The sequence below is a fragment of the Neophocaena asiaeorientalis genome, unplaced genomic scaffold (genome assembly GCF_003031525.2).
Source record: "Neophocaena asiaeorientalis asiaeorientalis breed wild unplaced genomic scaffold, Neophocaena_asiaeorientalis_V1.1 scaffold121, whole genome shotgun sequence".
Classification (NCBI taxonomy): Eukaryota; Metazoa; Chordata; class Mammalia; order Artiodactyla; family Phocoenidae; genus Neophocaena; species Neophocaena asiaeorientalis.
In genome coordinates, this window is record NW_020172142.1 from 689,345 (window position 1) to 704,226 (window position 14,882).

At 43.8% G+C, this 14,882-nt stretch overlaps 1 protein-coding gene across 1 annotated transcript in view; it reads left to right on the plus strand.

Annotated features, from left to right (window-relative positions):
- ZNF619 (zinc finger protein 619) overlaps positions 1-14,882 on the plus strand; it is a 44,873-nt gene that overhangs the window by 22,843 nt on the left and 7,148 nt on the right. The window contains exons 8-12 of the mRNA XM_024753880.1: positions 1,735-1,931; positions 2,044-2,168; positions 6,939-7,024; positions 7,159-7,315; positions 7,784-7,869. Of these exons, the coding sequence (XP_024609648.1) occupies positions 1,735-1,931; positions 2,044-2,168; positions 6,939-7,024; positions 7,159-7,315; positions 7,784-7,869 (651 nt within the window). The remainder of the gene's footprint in view (positions 1-1,734; positions 1,932-2,043; positions 2,169-6,938; positions 7,025-7,158; positions 7,316-7,783; positions 7,870-14,882) is intronic.

The following is a 14,882-nucleotide window of genomic DNA, read 5'->3' on the forward strand; positions in this document are numbered from 1 at the left end:
TTTTTTTTGCCTTTGTTATTCTGCTTCACCCATTCCCTGCCTGTTAAAATTTCCTGTGCTCTTCAGACTCTTTACAGAGAATGTCCATTAATAATGCACATCGCAGGACTTCCCTCGTGGTCCAGTGGCTAAGACTCCGTGCTCCCAATGCAGGGGGCCTGGGTTTGATCCCTGCTCAGGGAACTAGATCCCACATGCCACAACTAAGAGTTTGCATGCCACAACTAAACATCCCGCATGCTGCAACTAAAAGATCTCGCACGCCGCAACCAAGATCCCGCGTGCCACAACTAAGACCCGGTGCTGCCAAATAAATAAATATTAAAAAAAAATAATGCACATCGCTCCCCACCGCCTCCCCGCTCCAGCCTTGTGTGCTTTCCTGGATATGACCCCAAGACTTCAGGTTGTCTGGGTTAAAAAATATTTTCTAAACAGTTTGCTTGTAAACACATGAGGTTTTTCTCTGGCCCAGTGCTGATGATTATATTAGTTTTTCTTTTTTAGTTAGTTTAGGATTTCACATTCCATATTGTTGTGTTAGACTGTATGTGCATCCTGTATAGAGTTTTAGGAAAAAGGACAACCATCGTTACGTGGTTGCCTCTAGGACTGATGTCCATTCTTGGAAGGGTTCTTCACATGTCCAGTGTTCTTTTCTTTTAGAGGAAAGCCTGCACGTCTTCCCCTTCCTTCTGGATGCTGTGGTGTTTGCCCTGCGTGGTCCCTTCAGCCACTGCATAGGAGCCTGCTGCTTTACTAGAGCCAACTTGATGACAGAGGTTGGGTCTCTCTCAAAGATTATGACATGGATAACATTTAAAAAAATAAGCAGCTCTTAAGGAATTTCAGCCCGTGGGACCTTTTGTGGGACTTGAGCTGCTCGACTGCCCCTTCTTCTCCACTCTCAGCCGTCTCTCACCTCGGGCTCTCCATTCATCACTTCTTTACATCTGCACTGATCCATCCGATCCACTTGGGAGACAGCAATTGGTCCTTCTGCCCTAGTGAACAGACTCTGCTGTTTTCCAGTCTTCACGCTCTTTACAGGAATGCTCCTGGCCTTGCTGGCCTCCCTGGCCTCTTTCACAGAGTTCCACTTTTGGGGTTCTGCTGCGTGGTGGTCTTTGATCATTTGGTGTACATATTGGAAAATATCCCCTTACTCAGGGCAAATCAGAACCACTTGAACCTATTCCCTCTTTAGCATAAGTATTTTCTTTTTGTGATATTGGGGGCTGACACTTGTATTTTCTTTTTATGATATCAGGCGGGGAGACCAGAACTGACAAGGAAGAATCAACGCCAAAAGAACACATTTCTAAAGAAGCAGAGTCCCACGGACTGACATTAGGAGGGCTGCCAGGGAATGTTCCCCAGCACCTTGGCTTCAGGAGCCACCTAGAACAGCACAGCCACGGGATGGTTAAGAGGACAAAGTCAAAGAGGAGAGATTTCACAGATGGGTCAACCAGGTATCAGGAGGCCTGTGCTGTGGAGAGCGGGGAGAAGTGTGAGAAACTGGGAAAATACATTAGTGTTAGCACACAACTCACTACAAATCAGACAATTTCTAGCGGTCAGCTATCTTATAAGTGTGGAAAATGTGACAGATGCTTCATTCGGATGGCAGACTTCCACAGACATCAGAGATGTCACACTGGTGAAAAGTCTTTTGAATGCAAAGAATGCGGAAAATACTTCAGCTATAATTCCTTACTTATCCGGCATCAGGTAATCCACACTGGGAAGAAACCATTTAAATGCAAAGAATGTGGGAAAGGTCTCAGTTCGGACATGGCCTTGATTCAGCATCAGAGAATCCACACTGGAGCAAAGCCTTATGAGTGTCGGGAGTGCGGCAAGGCCTTCAGCTGCAGCCCCGTCTTCCTCCAGCACCAGAGGTTCCACACTGGAGAGAAGCTCCATGAGTGCGACGCATGTTGGAAAACTTCCAGCTGTTAGCTCAAGTTTCATCCTCCATCAGCGAATGCACACTGGGGAGAAACCCTGTGAATGTAAGGAGTGTGGGAAATGATTAAGCTCCAACACAGCCCTGACTCAGCATCAGCGGATCCACACTGGGGAGAAACCTTTTGAATGTAAGGAGTGTGGGAAGGCGTTCAATCAGAAAATCACCCTGGTTCAGCATGAGCGTGGCCACACTGGTGAGAAACCTTGAGTGTAAGGTGTGTGGGAAAACCTTTAGCTGGTGTGGAAGGTTCATCCTGCATCAGAAACTCCACGTGCAGGAGACGTGTCCAAGAGTAGCACTCTCCACAGCTAGGCTCACAGTGCCTCTTGTTTCTCCCCATCTTCACGCTTTTGATCAGTGGCATCACTGCATTTTCTGAACTGTGCTAATTCTGTTTATTTATTTATGGCTGCATGGGGTCTTAATTGCAGCATGCAGGATCTTTCGTTGTGTCGCACCAGCTTCTCTCTAGTTGTGGCGTGGGCTCCAGAGTGTGCGGGCTCATTAGCTGTAGCTCGCAGGCTTAGTTGCCCTGTGGCATGTGGGATCTTTGTTCCCTGACCAGGGATCGAACCCACTTCCCCTGCGTTGGAAGGTGGATTCCTAACCACTGGACCACCAGGGAAGTCCCTAACTGTGCTAATTCTTAAACATCAGCTGCTTCTCTCTGTATAACTGCAACGCGTGCTTCTCTGGCCTGTCCCACTAAGCTGTTTAATTCAGACTCTCAGCTTCCATCATGAAACTTTCCTCAGGTTCTCTTAACCCTTGTTTCCCCAAGATGAACTCTCTTTACAGTTAGAAAAGACAAGAAACAAACCCCCAAACTTAAAAACATCAAAGGAAGGTTTCCAGATTGAAAGGATACACCAAGTGCCCAGCAAGATGGATTGGGGGGAAACCTACATCAAAGACCATCACTGTGAATGATCAAAGCACCAGGTTTAAAGGGAAGATGTTAAAACGTTTCTAGAGAGGGAAAACAAAAGATCAGGAGTAAGAATAGCACTGGATTTCTCAACAGCAACCTTGACAGTTAGATGACAATGGTGTATGCCTTTGACATTCTAAGGGAAATGATTTCCGCCAGAATTTTATACCCTCAAGTGTGGGTATAGAATAAAGACATTTCAGACCTTGTACCTCTTAAAATTTTATCTCCCCTGCATCCTTTCTCAGATGTGCAACCCTAAACAAGGGTTAAGAAAAGGCAAGCTATGTGGACCCTCTATTAAAATCTGTATATTGGAAGTCTCTTAAACACAAAAACAGAGGGGCCCTATCTGTGTGGAGCCATCTGCATCTTGGAAGGACAGTCCTAATAGGGTGCAGACTTCCAGAGACCTACCTTGGGTACAGTGCCCACCCTCACTACTTCTGACTCTGCAGTGACTCTTTGCTACTCAGTTGCAGTCTATGCCTTTGCAAAAATGGGGTGTTTGTACCCTTTGAATGAGATGCAAGGCCCTATTTGTCTTAAATTTGTCCATCTCATTACTGTTCCAAGTGACCTCCCATCAGCAAACATTCCCTTGCAATTTCATCTGGTTAATTTTTATGATCTGGAAGAAGCCACCATTATTTTCTGTTACCTGCGGTTGCAAGAGAAGTAAATATGTTCTGTCGTAGCATCCACTCGTGCAGACAGCTTGACTTTGCCCACTGCAGGAAGCAGAGGGTAGTGGTTAATCATTCGGAGCCAGGCCAACTTTGGTATGAACCCAGGTGTGTGACCGTCTACCTCACAGGATTGTGCTGAGGATTAACTGCATTAATACACATAGAAGTAGTTAGAACAGTGACTGGAGCATAATAAACTAAAGTGTTATTATCATAATGTCGTTGGTAAGTTTTGACTTATGTATATACCAGTGAAACAATCACCACAATCAAGATAATAAACATAGCCATAACACCCGAAACTTCTCTTATGCCCCTTTGTAATCCCTCCCTCTTGGCTCTCCCCAAGCAAACACTGATCTGCTTTCTGTCACTGTGGGGGTTTTTTGTTCTTGTTTTTTGTTTTGTCTGTGCCTTGCGGCTTGTGGGATCTTAGTTCCACGACCAGGGATTGAACTTGGGCCCTTGGCAGTGAAAGCATGGAGTCCTAACCACCAGACATCCAGGGAATTCCTTCTGTCACTTTGGATTAGCTTTCCTTTTCTAGGATTTTATACAAATGTTAACACCTTGTATGTATTCTTTTTGGCCTGGTGTCTTTCTCAGCATAATTTTTTTTTTTTTCCAAATCCTAACCACTAGACCTTAAGGGAACTCCACTCAGTATAATTATTTTGAGATTCATCCATGTTGCATAATATCAGTGGTTCATTCCTTTCTATTGCTGAGTAGTATTCTACTATTGATATACCACCATCTATTTGTCCGTTCACCTCTTGATGGGCGTTTGGGTTATTTCCAGTTTTTGGCTATTACAAATAAAGCTGCTGTGAACATTTGTGTTCAAGTCTTTGTAAGGATGTACACTTTTATTTCTCTTAGGTAAACACCAGAAGTGGAACGGCTGAGTCATAAGGTATGTGTATATTTAACTTTTTAAGTATCTTCAGATTGTTTTACCAAGAAGTTGTGCCACTTTACCTTCCTACCAGCATTGTGTGAGGGTTCCATTTCTAATACATCTTTGCCTACACTTGAGATTGTTAGCATTTTTAATTTTAGCTATTATAATAAGTGTGTAATGCTATCTCATTAAGGTTTTAATTTGCTTTCCCTAATGACTATTGATGTTGAGCATGTTTTCATGTGCTTATTTGCCTTCCATTTTGTCTTCTTTGGTAAAGTCTCTGTTTATATGTTTTGCCTATGTTTTTACTGGCTTTTCTTTTTATTGATCTTTGAGAGGTTTTTATATATTATAGATACAGGTCCTTTTTCATATATGTGATTTCCAAATATTTTCTTCCAGCCTGTGGTCTGTCTTTTCATTCTCTTAACAATATCTTTTGAAGAGCAGAAGCTTTTGATATTGATGAGGTCTAATTTATCAGTTTGTTCCTTTATGGATTGTGCTTTTAGTGGCATTTTAAAGAAATCTTTGCCTTGCCCAATTTTACAAAGGCTTTTTCCTATTTTTCCTTCTAGGAGTTTTATAGTTTTAGATTTTACATTTAGTTCTGTCATCTATTTTCAATTAAACTTTGTATAGGGCATGAGGTATGGATCCAAGTTCCTTCCTCCCTCTCTCTCACACTCCCTTCCTTTCCAAATGGGTAACTTGTTGTAGCACCATTGTCCATATATGTGTGGGTCTAGTTCTAGATTCTGTTTTGTTCCTGTTTGTTGATCTGTTTGTCCATCTTGTTGCCATTAACACACTGCATTAATTACTATAGTTTTTCTAAGTATCAAAGTCATATGTTGTTAGTCCTCCTACTTTGTTTTCTGTTGTTTTGGCATTTCCAGGTCCTTTACATTTCCATATGAATGTTAGAATCAATTTGTCAATTTCTACAAAATATGTCCTGGGATTTTGATTGAGATTGTATTGAATCTGTACATCAATTTTGGTATAATTGACATCTTAATTATATAGACTCTTGATTTGTGAACATGGTAAATCTCTCCATTTATTTAGATTTTTATTAATTTCAGCAATATCTTGTAATTTTTACTGTATAGTAGGTAACTCCTGGGATAGAGTCATATATACAGATATCTAGGGTCATTCTGTCTTCTAGCAGTGGGAGGCCAATTTCCCCTTTTAGCTCTGAAGTACTTGGTGAGTAGGAACCATATATATGGAACTGTGTTCAGTAGACCTATCAGTGGTCAAAGAAAAAGTCTGTTCATGTTGGCAACCACACTGGCAAGAAGTGGTCACTAAAGTAAGGCTATTGTTGACCCATTGATTTTCAGAAGCATCGTCATGGTAGTGAGGCATTTGCTAATTAGCTGTTGTCCAGTGGGTAGGACTATCATTGATTGGCTAGCTTTCAAGGGCATTTGTCACTGATTGGCTCATGTTCTGAAGATTGGGGCTGCCATTGATTTGATAACTCTCAGAAGCATAGTTGCAGGGGTCACCAAAGTGAGACTGTCACTGTCATTGGCTGTCTTAAGGGCAATTACTCGTTCGTGGCTTGGAACTTTGGTCAAAGAACAGTCTTCGTTTCTTGAATCTGAAAAACAGTCCTTTTAATGTTTCACTTCTCAGCCGCCGCTCCCCCACCCCCACTTCCTTGCCTCAGACAAACCTGCCGGAGAGACTGTAAGGGATTATCCAGATCTTCATTTGTGGAGGTATGATTGTTTTTTTCAGCCAGTGTTGAAATTTAAGTAACTTGCCAGTTAACTAGGCGGAATAGCTGTCAACTACAGAATTTTTGTACCCTATTGAAAAAAGCTAAACACAGGGCATTTAGGGCATCCTGCCAAAGTCAATACAGGACAAAATCATTTAATATAGGACTTGTATATACAGGATGCCTGGCAACCTTAGTCACTGTTATTTTGGTTGTTAAATGAATCTGCCCTAAAAGGTCCCACACACGCCTAGGTCCTAGGAAGGGAGAGGACCTTAAAAAGGTAGATGGGAGCTTCCCTGGTGGCGCAGTGGTTGAGAGTCCGCCTGCCGATGCAGGGGACACGGGTTCATGCCCAGATGGGAACCATGGTTCTCCTAACGGCTGCCCAGCCTAGAACCCAAGCGGAATGCCTGGCGTGGGCCTCTAGGAGATGACACAACAGAAGCCATTTTCCCCACACCCGCACAGCTCAGGCTCCAGGTGACCCAAGGAATAAAGGCGGCCGACAGCTGATGGGGCAGTCGGTTAACTGGGGCCCCACCTAGGTCTAGAGGCCGAGATCTGAGTAGAGCAAGGTGGCATCATCGGCTCAAAGGTTGAAGCACAGGGGCGGAGGCACCCGCCGCTAACACAGCGGTGCGGCGCCCGCAAACGACGTCACGGGCAAGAGCCCGCCCTTATTCCCGCCCCCTCAGGTCACGTGAGGCCGCGCCGCGGGGACCACCGAGATGGGCCGCTTCCGGACGGCCTAGAGGGGCATTCGACGCCCGTGCTCGGTTCCGTATCGGCTTTCGGAGACTCACCTCTTGGGGTTCTGAGGGGAACAGGCTTGGTTCAGGCGAGTTCTTCCTGCTAGTCTCGTCCGGCGCCAGCTTCCTCGCTTTCCTTAGCGATTCGTCAGCACCCCGCCCCTGAACTCGCCTCTCTGACCCGGTGCTCGGGTGTCTGGGCCTCGCAGAAGCCGCCGAGGTGGCTGCGGGGCCTCCTAGAGCCCTGGTCCAGTCCCTTGCCCACCGAGGCGTGATCCTCTTTTTTGTCTTGAAGAAGTTGGCCCAACTGCTTCCCGTGCCCGGTACCGAAGTTTCTGATATTTGGGGTCTCCTCCTTCCTTGGGTGGAGAACCCGTTGGAGTCTCCTGTCATCACCCACTGGAACACTTAAGTATTTTAGCTCAATCCAGATCCAGCTACCCCTGTCTCCCTTCTCCAAAGGCACCCTTTTTGGGGTCAATGTCATGGTCCCTGTAAGAGCTTTTTTAGGTTTTTGTTTGTTCAGACCCAGCACTGTAGGGACGGGATTTGTCTTGGATCACTAGGTCCGCTCAATGTGAATGGGCCCCAGAACGCTCTTGGGCAGAGCAGGCAGGTGGTGGATTGTCCCGAGGACCAGGCAGTGCAATTTATGAGGGTTTGGGGCGATCAGCCAGAGCAGGGCTGATAGAGCCTCCTGCCAGTTCTCGAAAGGAAAAGACGGAAGACTGTAGGCGGCTGTGGGTGACGTAGCACAGGGACTCTTGCACTCATAGCTCTTCTTCTTTTAGCTTTTAAGGTTCTTGCTCTTCCAAACCCAGAAGACAGTGCACGGAGCCAGGGAACATCAGCCATGCTCCAAACCACTTGGCCTCAGGTGAGCTGAGCTTTTTTTCAGTCTTTTAAAAATCACATTAGCTATCAGGTAATCAGGAAAGGACCAAGAAGGCCTAACTTGGCCAGGCTATGGTTTCCCTCTTGAGTCCATCCCAAGGGCTATGGTTGTAAATACGTGGTGGAGGAAATAAGAGTCTCGTGTATACAGAGTGATGAGTTTGGATGAATAGATTTAAGTGGAAAAAGGGGGACCCAAGCCAAGAAATTTCCCCTGAATGTGGAAATCCAGATCATGTTCTACAAATAAAAGTTGCCAGCACAGATACAGGAAACAGCCTTGCCAAAGGGGAAATGAGTTGGGGGTGGGGGATAAATTAGGAATGTGGGATTTAAAAAAAAAATGTTGCCTACCGAGATCAGAGAAATTCTTTTTTTTAAAAAAATTAATAAATAAATAATTTATTTTTGGCTGCGTTGGGTCATCGTTGCTGTGTGCGGGCTTTCTTTAGGCGCGTCGAGTGGGGGCTACTCTTCGTTGTGGTGCGCGGGCTTCTCATTGCGGTGGCTTCTCTTGTTGCGAAGGGTGGGCTCTAAGTGCGCGGCCTTTAGTAGTTGTGGCACGTGGTCTCAGTAGTTGTGGCTCACAGGCTCTAGAGCGTAGGCTCAGTAGTTGTGGCGCACGGGCTCAGCTGCTCCGCGACATGTGGGATCTTCCCGGATCAGGGCTCGAACCCGTGTCCCCTGCATTGGCAGGCAGATTCTTAACCACTGTGCCACCAGGGAAGCCCCAGAGAAATTCTTTATTGAAGAGATTGCTCCACAAGTAGTAGATGTATCCCAGAGAGACCAGCATTGTTTTTTCCATATGTGCTTTCTAAATGCTAGGTGCATAGTACTGAATAATGCAGACAGGTTCCCTTTTCTCATGGAGGGTACTTTTACCAAAAACAAATAAGTTACTATAATTACCTGTTGCTAAAGTTCAGTGCTTTGTAAAAGTGTGGTCCATAGGTGGGCAGCATTAGGATCACCTGGGTGCTCATTAGAATTGCAAATTGTTAGTCCCACTCTAGACTTGGAGTCAGATTGGTGAGGAGGGTAGGGTAAATGGGGTCAGGAATCTGTTGTAACAAGCTCTCCAGGTGATTCTTACGCACCTTCTCAAATTTGAGAAGCCCCAAAGAAGCTACCTTTGAAGGTAGTGGTCGGGGAAGCCCTCATGGAAGTGGTCACATGACGTTGAGACCTCAAGGATGAGGTAGAAATAGTCTTGGAAACTACTGGAGAAAGAAGTAAAGAAGAACTTTCCAGAGAGGACAGCAGATGCATCGGCCCTGGGCTGGGAGAGAAAGCTGGGTGTACTCTGGAGACAGGGAGAGGTCAGAGGAAGTAGTTGATTGTGAGGTGGGACAGCTGGGCACATGGCTTGGAGGTCACTGTGAAGATTTCGGGTTCTATTCTGGGTCCAGTAGGAAGACACTAACGGATTTTAAGCAGGGGAGTTGAAAGGGATGGATTTATATATTAAAAAGGTTTTCAGCCTGTAGTGTACATTGGTTGCAGAAGAGTGTGAGTCAGGATGATATTGCAGTCCAGGTAAGAGATTAAGTATTGCTCTCCCTGCCCCTTTCCCTTTCTTTTTTAGTAGACTTTATTTTTTTAGAGACGTTTTAGGTTCATAGCAAAATTGAGCAAAAAGCACAGAGTCCCCATATGCTTCCTTGCTCCACACATGCAGAGCCTCCATCATTATCAGAGTGGTACATTAGTTACAATTGATGATCCTACACTGACACATCATAGTCACATAAAGTCCGTAGCTTTCATTAGCGTTCACTCTTTTTTAGTAGATTTAGTTTATTTATTTAATTTATTCTTTGGCTGCGTTGGGTCTTCATTGCTGCACGCGGGCTTTCTCTAGTTGTAGCGAGCGGGGGCTACTCTTTGTTGCGGTGCGAGGCCTTCTCATTGCAGTTTCTTCTCTTGTTTTGGAGCACAGGCTGTAGGAGCACAAGCTTCAGTAGTTGTGGCACACGGCCTTCAGTAGTTGTGGCTCGTGGGCTCTAGAGCGCAGGCTCAGTGGTTGTGGCGCACGGGCTTAGTTGCTCCACGGCATGCGAGATCTTCCTGGCCAGGGCTCGAACCCATGTCCCCTACATTGGCAGGTGGATTCTTAACCACTGTGCTACCTGGGAAGCCCAGGGTTCACTCTTGGTGTTGTACATTCTATGGGTTACAAATGTGTAATGGTATGTATCTATTATTGTAGTATCATACAGAGCCTCTTCAAAGGCCCTAAAAATTCTCTGTGTTCTGCCCTCCCTTGCTGGCAACTGTTGATCTTTTTGCCTTTTCCAGGATGTTGTGTAGTTGGTATCATACCTTTTCATTTTGGTTTTATTCATTTAGCAGTATTCATTTAAGGTCTTGTGTGACTTTTCATGGCTTGATAGCTTATTTCGTTTTAGTGCTGAGTAATATTCCATTGACTGATTGTACCACAGTTTATTTCTCCATTCACCTACTGAAGGACATCTTGGTTGCTTCCAAGTTTTGGCAATTATGAATAAAGCTGCTCTAAACATCCTTGTGCAGGTTTTTGTGTGGACGTAAGTTTTCAACTCATTGGGAAGATACCGAGGAGCATGATTGCTGGATCATATGGTAAGAGTATGTTTAGTTTTGTAAGAAGCTGTTAAATGTCTTCCAGAGTGGCCACACCAGTTTGTATTCCTGCCAGCAATGAATGAGTGTTTGTGTTGCTCCACATCCTTGTCAGCATTTGGTATTGTCAGTGTTTTGGATTTTGGCCATTCTAATAGATGTGTAGTGGTATCTCATTGATTTAATTTGCATTTGCCTGAAGATATATGTTGTAGAGCAGGGGTCCCCAACCCCGAGGCCAAGGACCGGTACTGGACTGGTCCTGTTAGGAACCAGGCTGCACAGCAGAAGGTAAGCGGTGATCAAGCGAAGCTTCATCGGCCGCTCCCCATCGCTCACATTACCGCCTGAACCACCCCCAACACCCCCGTCCAGTCCGTGGAAAAATTGTCTTCCACGAAACTGGTCCTTGGTTAGGGACCGCTGTTGTATAGCATCTTTTCATATACCTGTTTGCCATCTGTATAACTTCTTTGGTGAGGTATCTGTTCAGGTCTTTTGCCCATTTTTTGAATCGGGTTGTTCATTTTCTTATTGAGTTTTAAGAGTTTTCTATATACTTGGGATAATAGTCCTTTATTATGTCTTTTAAAATATTTTCTCACTATCTATGGCTTGGAGTCTCGTTTTCTTGAAGGATTGTCCTTTTAAGGTAGGGTTTAATTACCCCTCATCATTTCTTTCAAAAATGTATTTCCTTCAAAACCTTCTCAGCTAGTCTTTCACACTTAATTTTTTCAGATTACTCAAAATGATCCCCTACCCCTGTATGAATCTCATTGATTTTTTGGTGGGGGAGTGGATTGTTTTGAATTCCTAGGCAAAATTGGGGTAATTGACTTCTTTACAAGTTTGATTCTTCCCATTTAGAAACACTGTATGTTTCAATTTATTCAGTTCCTCTTTTATTTATTTTAATAAACATTTAGTTTTCTTGTCTTGGTTTTGCAGGTTTTTGTTAGGTCGGTTCTTAGCTATTTTCATATGAATGGCATCTTATTTTCTCTTTTTTTGTCTTTTAATTGTTTATGGTGGTATTTAGGAAAGGTAATCTTTTTTGTTCACTTATCCTATATCTAGCTAACTTAATGAATTATTTTGTCAGTTTTAAATGTTTTTTGTTTATTCTCCTGCATCTTGGATATTTTTTAGGCAGATAGCTATTTCATCTGCAAGCAAAGATGTTTATGTTTCTTTCCTATATTTATGCTTCTCCTCCAGTCTTTCACAGAAAGTAGAACCTCAGTGCCTGGTATAAACCATGAACTTTAATGGATGTGCTCTGGCGCTTCACTGTTAAGGTGGTATTTGCTGTTGTTTTCTGACCTTCTTCATAAGTATAAAAATTTTTATTGGTGATCAAACCATTTTTGAAATTAATTCTTTCAGCAAATTCATATTAATCATCTTGCATCTGCCAGGCAAATGTACTGTGTGCTAGTAAACCAATAATGAACAAAACAGAATCCTTGCCTCATAACTTACAACCTGGTGGGGGGAGATAGACAATAAAAGTATAATTTGTCAGATGATGAAAAATACTGTGGAGAAAATTAAAATAAGTTGAGGTACATAGGGGCCATCCATAGGAGGAAGAAGAATGTATCAACAACCTAACTGTCTTGAAAAAGTAAGTTCTCCTTTAATAATAGGCATTTTTTTGGACTCATGATACCTGGGGTTATTTGACAGCAGATGGGAAGAACAATTTGGGGAGGAAGATGGTACTGGGTGGAGAAAGTTGTGAGAACAGCTCTGAAGATGTGAGGGAGTGAGGTTTGACTTGCTGCACGCAGAGGTGAACTTTGGTTTACCTGTGAGCCTGTGGTCGCTGTCATCAGAAGCCCTTTAATGCCTTGTTGTTGAAGCAGTGATTACTCACAGGACATCATGGTTCTGTCTGATGTTTGGATTTGGGGCTCAAGCTATTTGGGGGGCCCTTTGAGCCTCGTCATTGCCCAGCTTAAGGGTCAACTCTCCCTTTGAGAAGTTTCTAAATTTGTTCTTCTCTCAACGTTTCCTTTTGAACTGAGTTCCTTAGTTCTTGTTTGCAAAGGACCCTCTAAGAAAGACCTGAGTGTAGTGCCAGTAGAGTGGCTGGGAGCAGTTTAAGTTGCCAGCATTTATGCTTGGGGTGTGTTTCTTCCCTGCTCCCCCCAGGAGCAGTTGTGAGAGCATTCCCTTCTCCCTGTCCCCTCTGCTGACTCCAGTGCACAGGCTTCCAGGAGAGACTGGGACACTCAAAGAGTAAGGGGCTTAGCTGAGCCCCTGTGGGTAGGTGTCTTCCTTTTCATTGGACTGCATAGGGTGGTGAGAATCTCCTAGGAGATGGAATGAAGGTGAGAAGGTGCAGAAGGCAGGAAACCCCTCCAGGCTGAGCCCAGTCTCTGTGGTCTGCACTGTGCTGTCTATAGAAGCAGAGAAGGTAGCCAGTGGACACCGTTAGAAACTGCTCCTACATCTCATGGAAGATGCAGAGGCTCTGGCTCCTAGGATGGTGTGTGTGGTTTTGAAATAGCTAGCTGATCGCTCAGTGTAGATTGGGGGAGGGGCCCCACGTGGCCTGGAGGGAGCACAGTAAAGATGGCTTGATAGGTAATTTTGGAAGTTGGGTTTGAAAAGATGTTCTCCAAAGATGGGGCAACACCAGGTTATGATGAGGTTCAGGGGTTAGCTATGTGTTCGGAGAAGTTCGTGAGGCCCGTGTCGGAGGCAGCATGCTATGTGGGAAGAGCCCAGGTTTGCTGTTTGACAGGTTTGGGTTGAAGTCCCAGCTGTGTCACTTCCTGGCTGTGTGATCTTGGGCAAAGTAATGAATTTTTCTGAATCTTAGTTTCATCCGTTGAAAAACGGGAGTAACAACTCTGACTTCATATATATGTTGTAAAGAGTAAATGAAAGACAAGATTTTTTTGATGTGGACCATTTTTAAAGTCTTTATTGAATTTGTTACAATATTGCTTCTGTTTTATGTTTTTGGTTTTTTGGCCCCGAGGCTTGTTGGATTTTAGCTCCCTGACCAGGGATTGAACCCGCACTCACTGCATTGGAAGGTGAAGTCTTAACCACTAGACCACCAGGGAAGTCCCAAAGATAAGATTTAAAAGTACCCACCAAATGGGGCTTCCTGGTGGTGCAGTGATTAAGAATCCGCCTGCCAGTGCAGGGGACACAGGTTCGAGCCCTGGTCCGGGAAGATCCCACATGCCGCAGAGTACCTAAGCCCATGCGCCACAACTCCTGAGCCCACGTGCCACAACTACTGAAGCCCATGTGCCTAGAGCCTGTGCTCCACAACAAGAGAAGCCACTTTCCAGCATTTATTGTTTCTAGAGTTTTTGATAATGGCCGTTCTGACCAGTGTGAGGTGATACCTCACTGGAGTTTTGATTTGCATTTCTCTAGTAATTAGTGATGTTGAGCATCTTTTCATGTGTCTCTAGGCCATCTGTATGTGTTCTTTGGTGAAATATCTACTTAGGTCTTCTGCCCATTTTTTAATTGAATTGTTTGTATTTTTGATATTGAGCTCCATGAGCTGTTTGTATATTTTGGAGATTAATCCTTTGTCCATTGTTTCATTTGCAAATACTTTCTCCCATTTGGAGGGTTGTCTTTTCATCTTGTTTATGGGTTCCTTTGCTGTGCAAAACCTTTTAATTTTTATTAGGTCCCATTTGTTTATTTTTGTTTTTATTTCCATTATCTTTGAATTTAATTTTTGTTAGTTTGATTAATATGTGTCTTGGTGTATTTTTCCTAGGGTTTATCCTGTATGGGACTCTCTGCTTCCTGGACTTGGGTGACTATTTCCTTTCCCATGTTAGGGAAGTTTTTGACTATAATCTCTTCAAATATTTTCTCAGACCCTTTCTTTTTCTCTTCTTCTTCTGGGACCCCTATAATTCGAATGTTGGTGTGTTTAGTGTTGTCCTAGAGGTCTCTGAGATTGTCTTCAATTCTTTTCATTCTTTTTTCTTTACTGTGCTCCTTGGCAGTTTATTTCCACTATTTTGTCTTCCAGCTCACTTATTCATTCTTCTGCCTCAGTTTTTCTGTTATTGATTCCTTTTAGTGTATTTTTAATTTCAGTTATTGTGTTGTTCACCTCTGTTTGTTTATTCTTTAGTTGTTCTAGATCTTTGTTAAACAGTTCTTGTATTTTCTCAGTCCTTGCCTCCATTCTATTTCCGAGATTCTGGATCATCTTTACTGTCATTACTCTGAATTCTTTTTCAGGTAGATTGCCTATTTCCTCTTCATTTATTTGGTCTTGTAGGTTTTTACCTTGTTCCTTCATGTGTGACATATTTTTCTGCCATCTCCTTTTTTTTTTTTTCCTTTTTTTTGTGAGTGGAATTGTGTTCCTGTCTCACTGGTTGTTTGGCC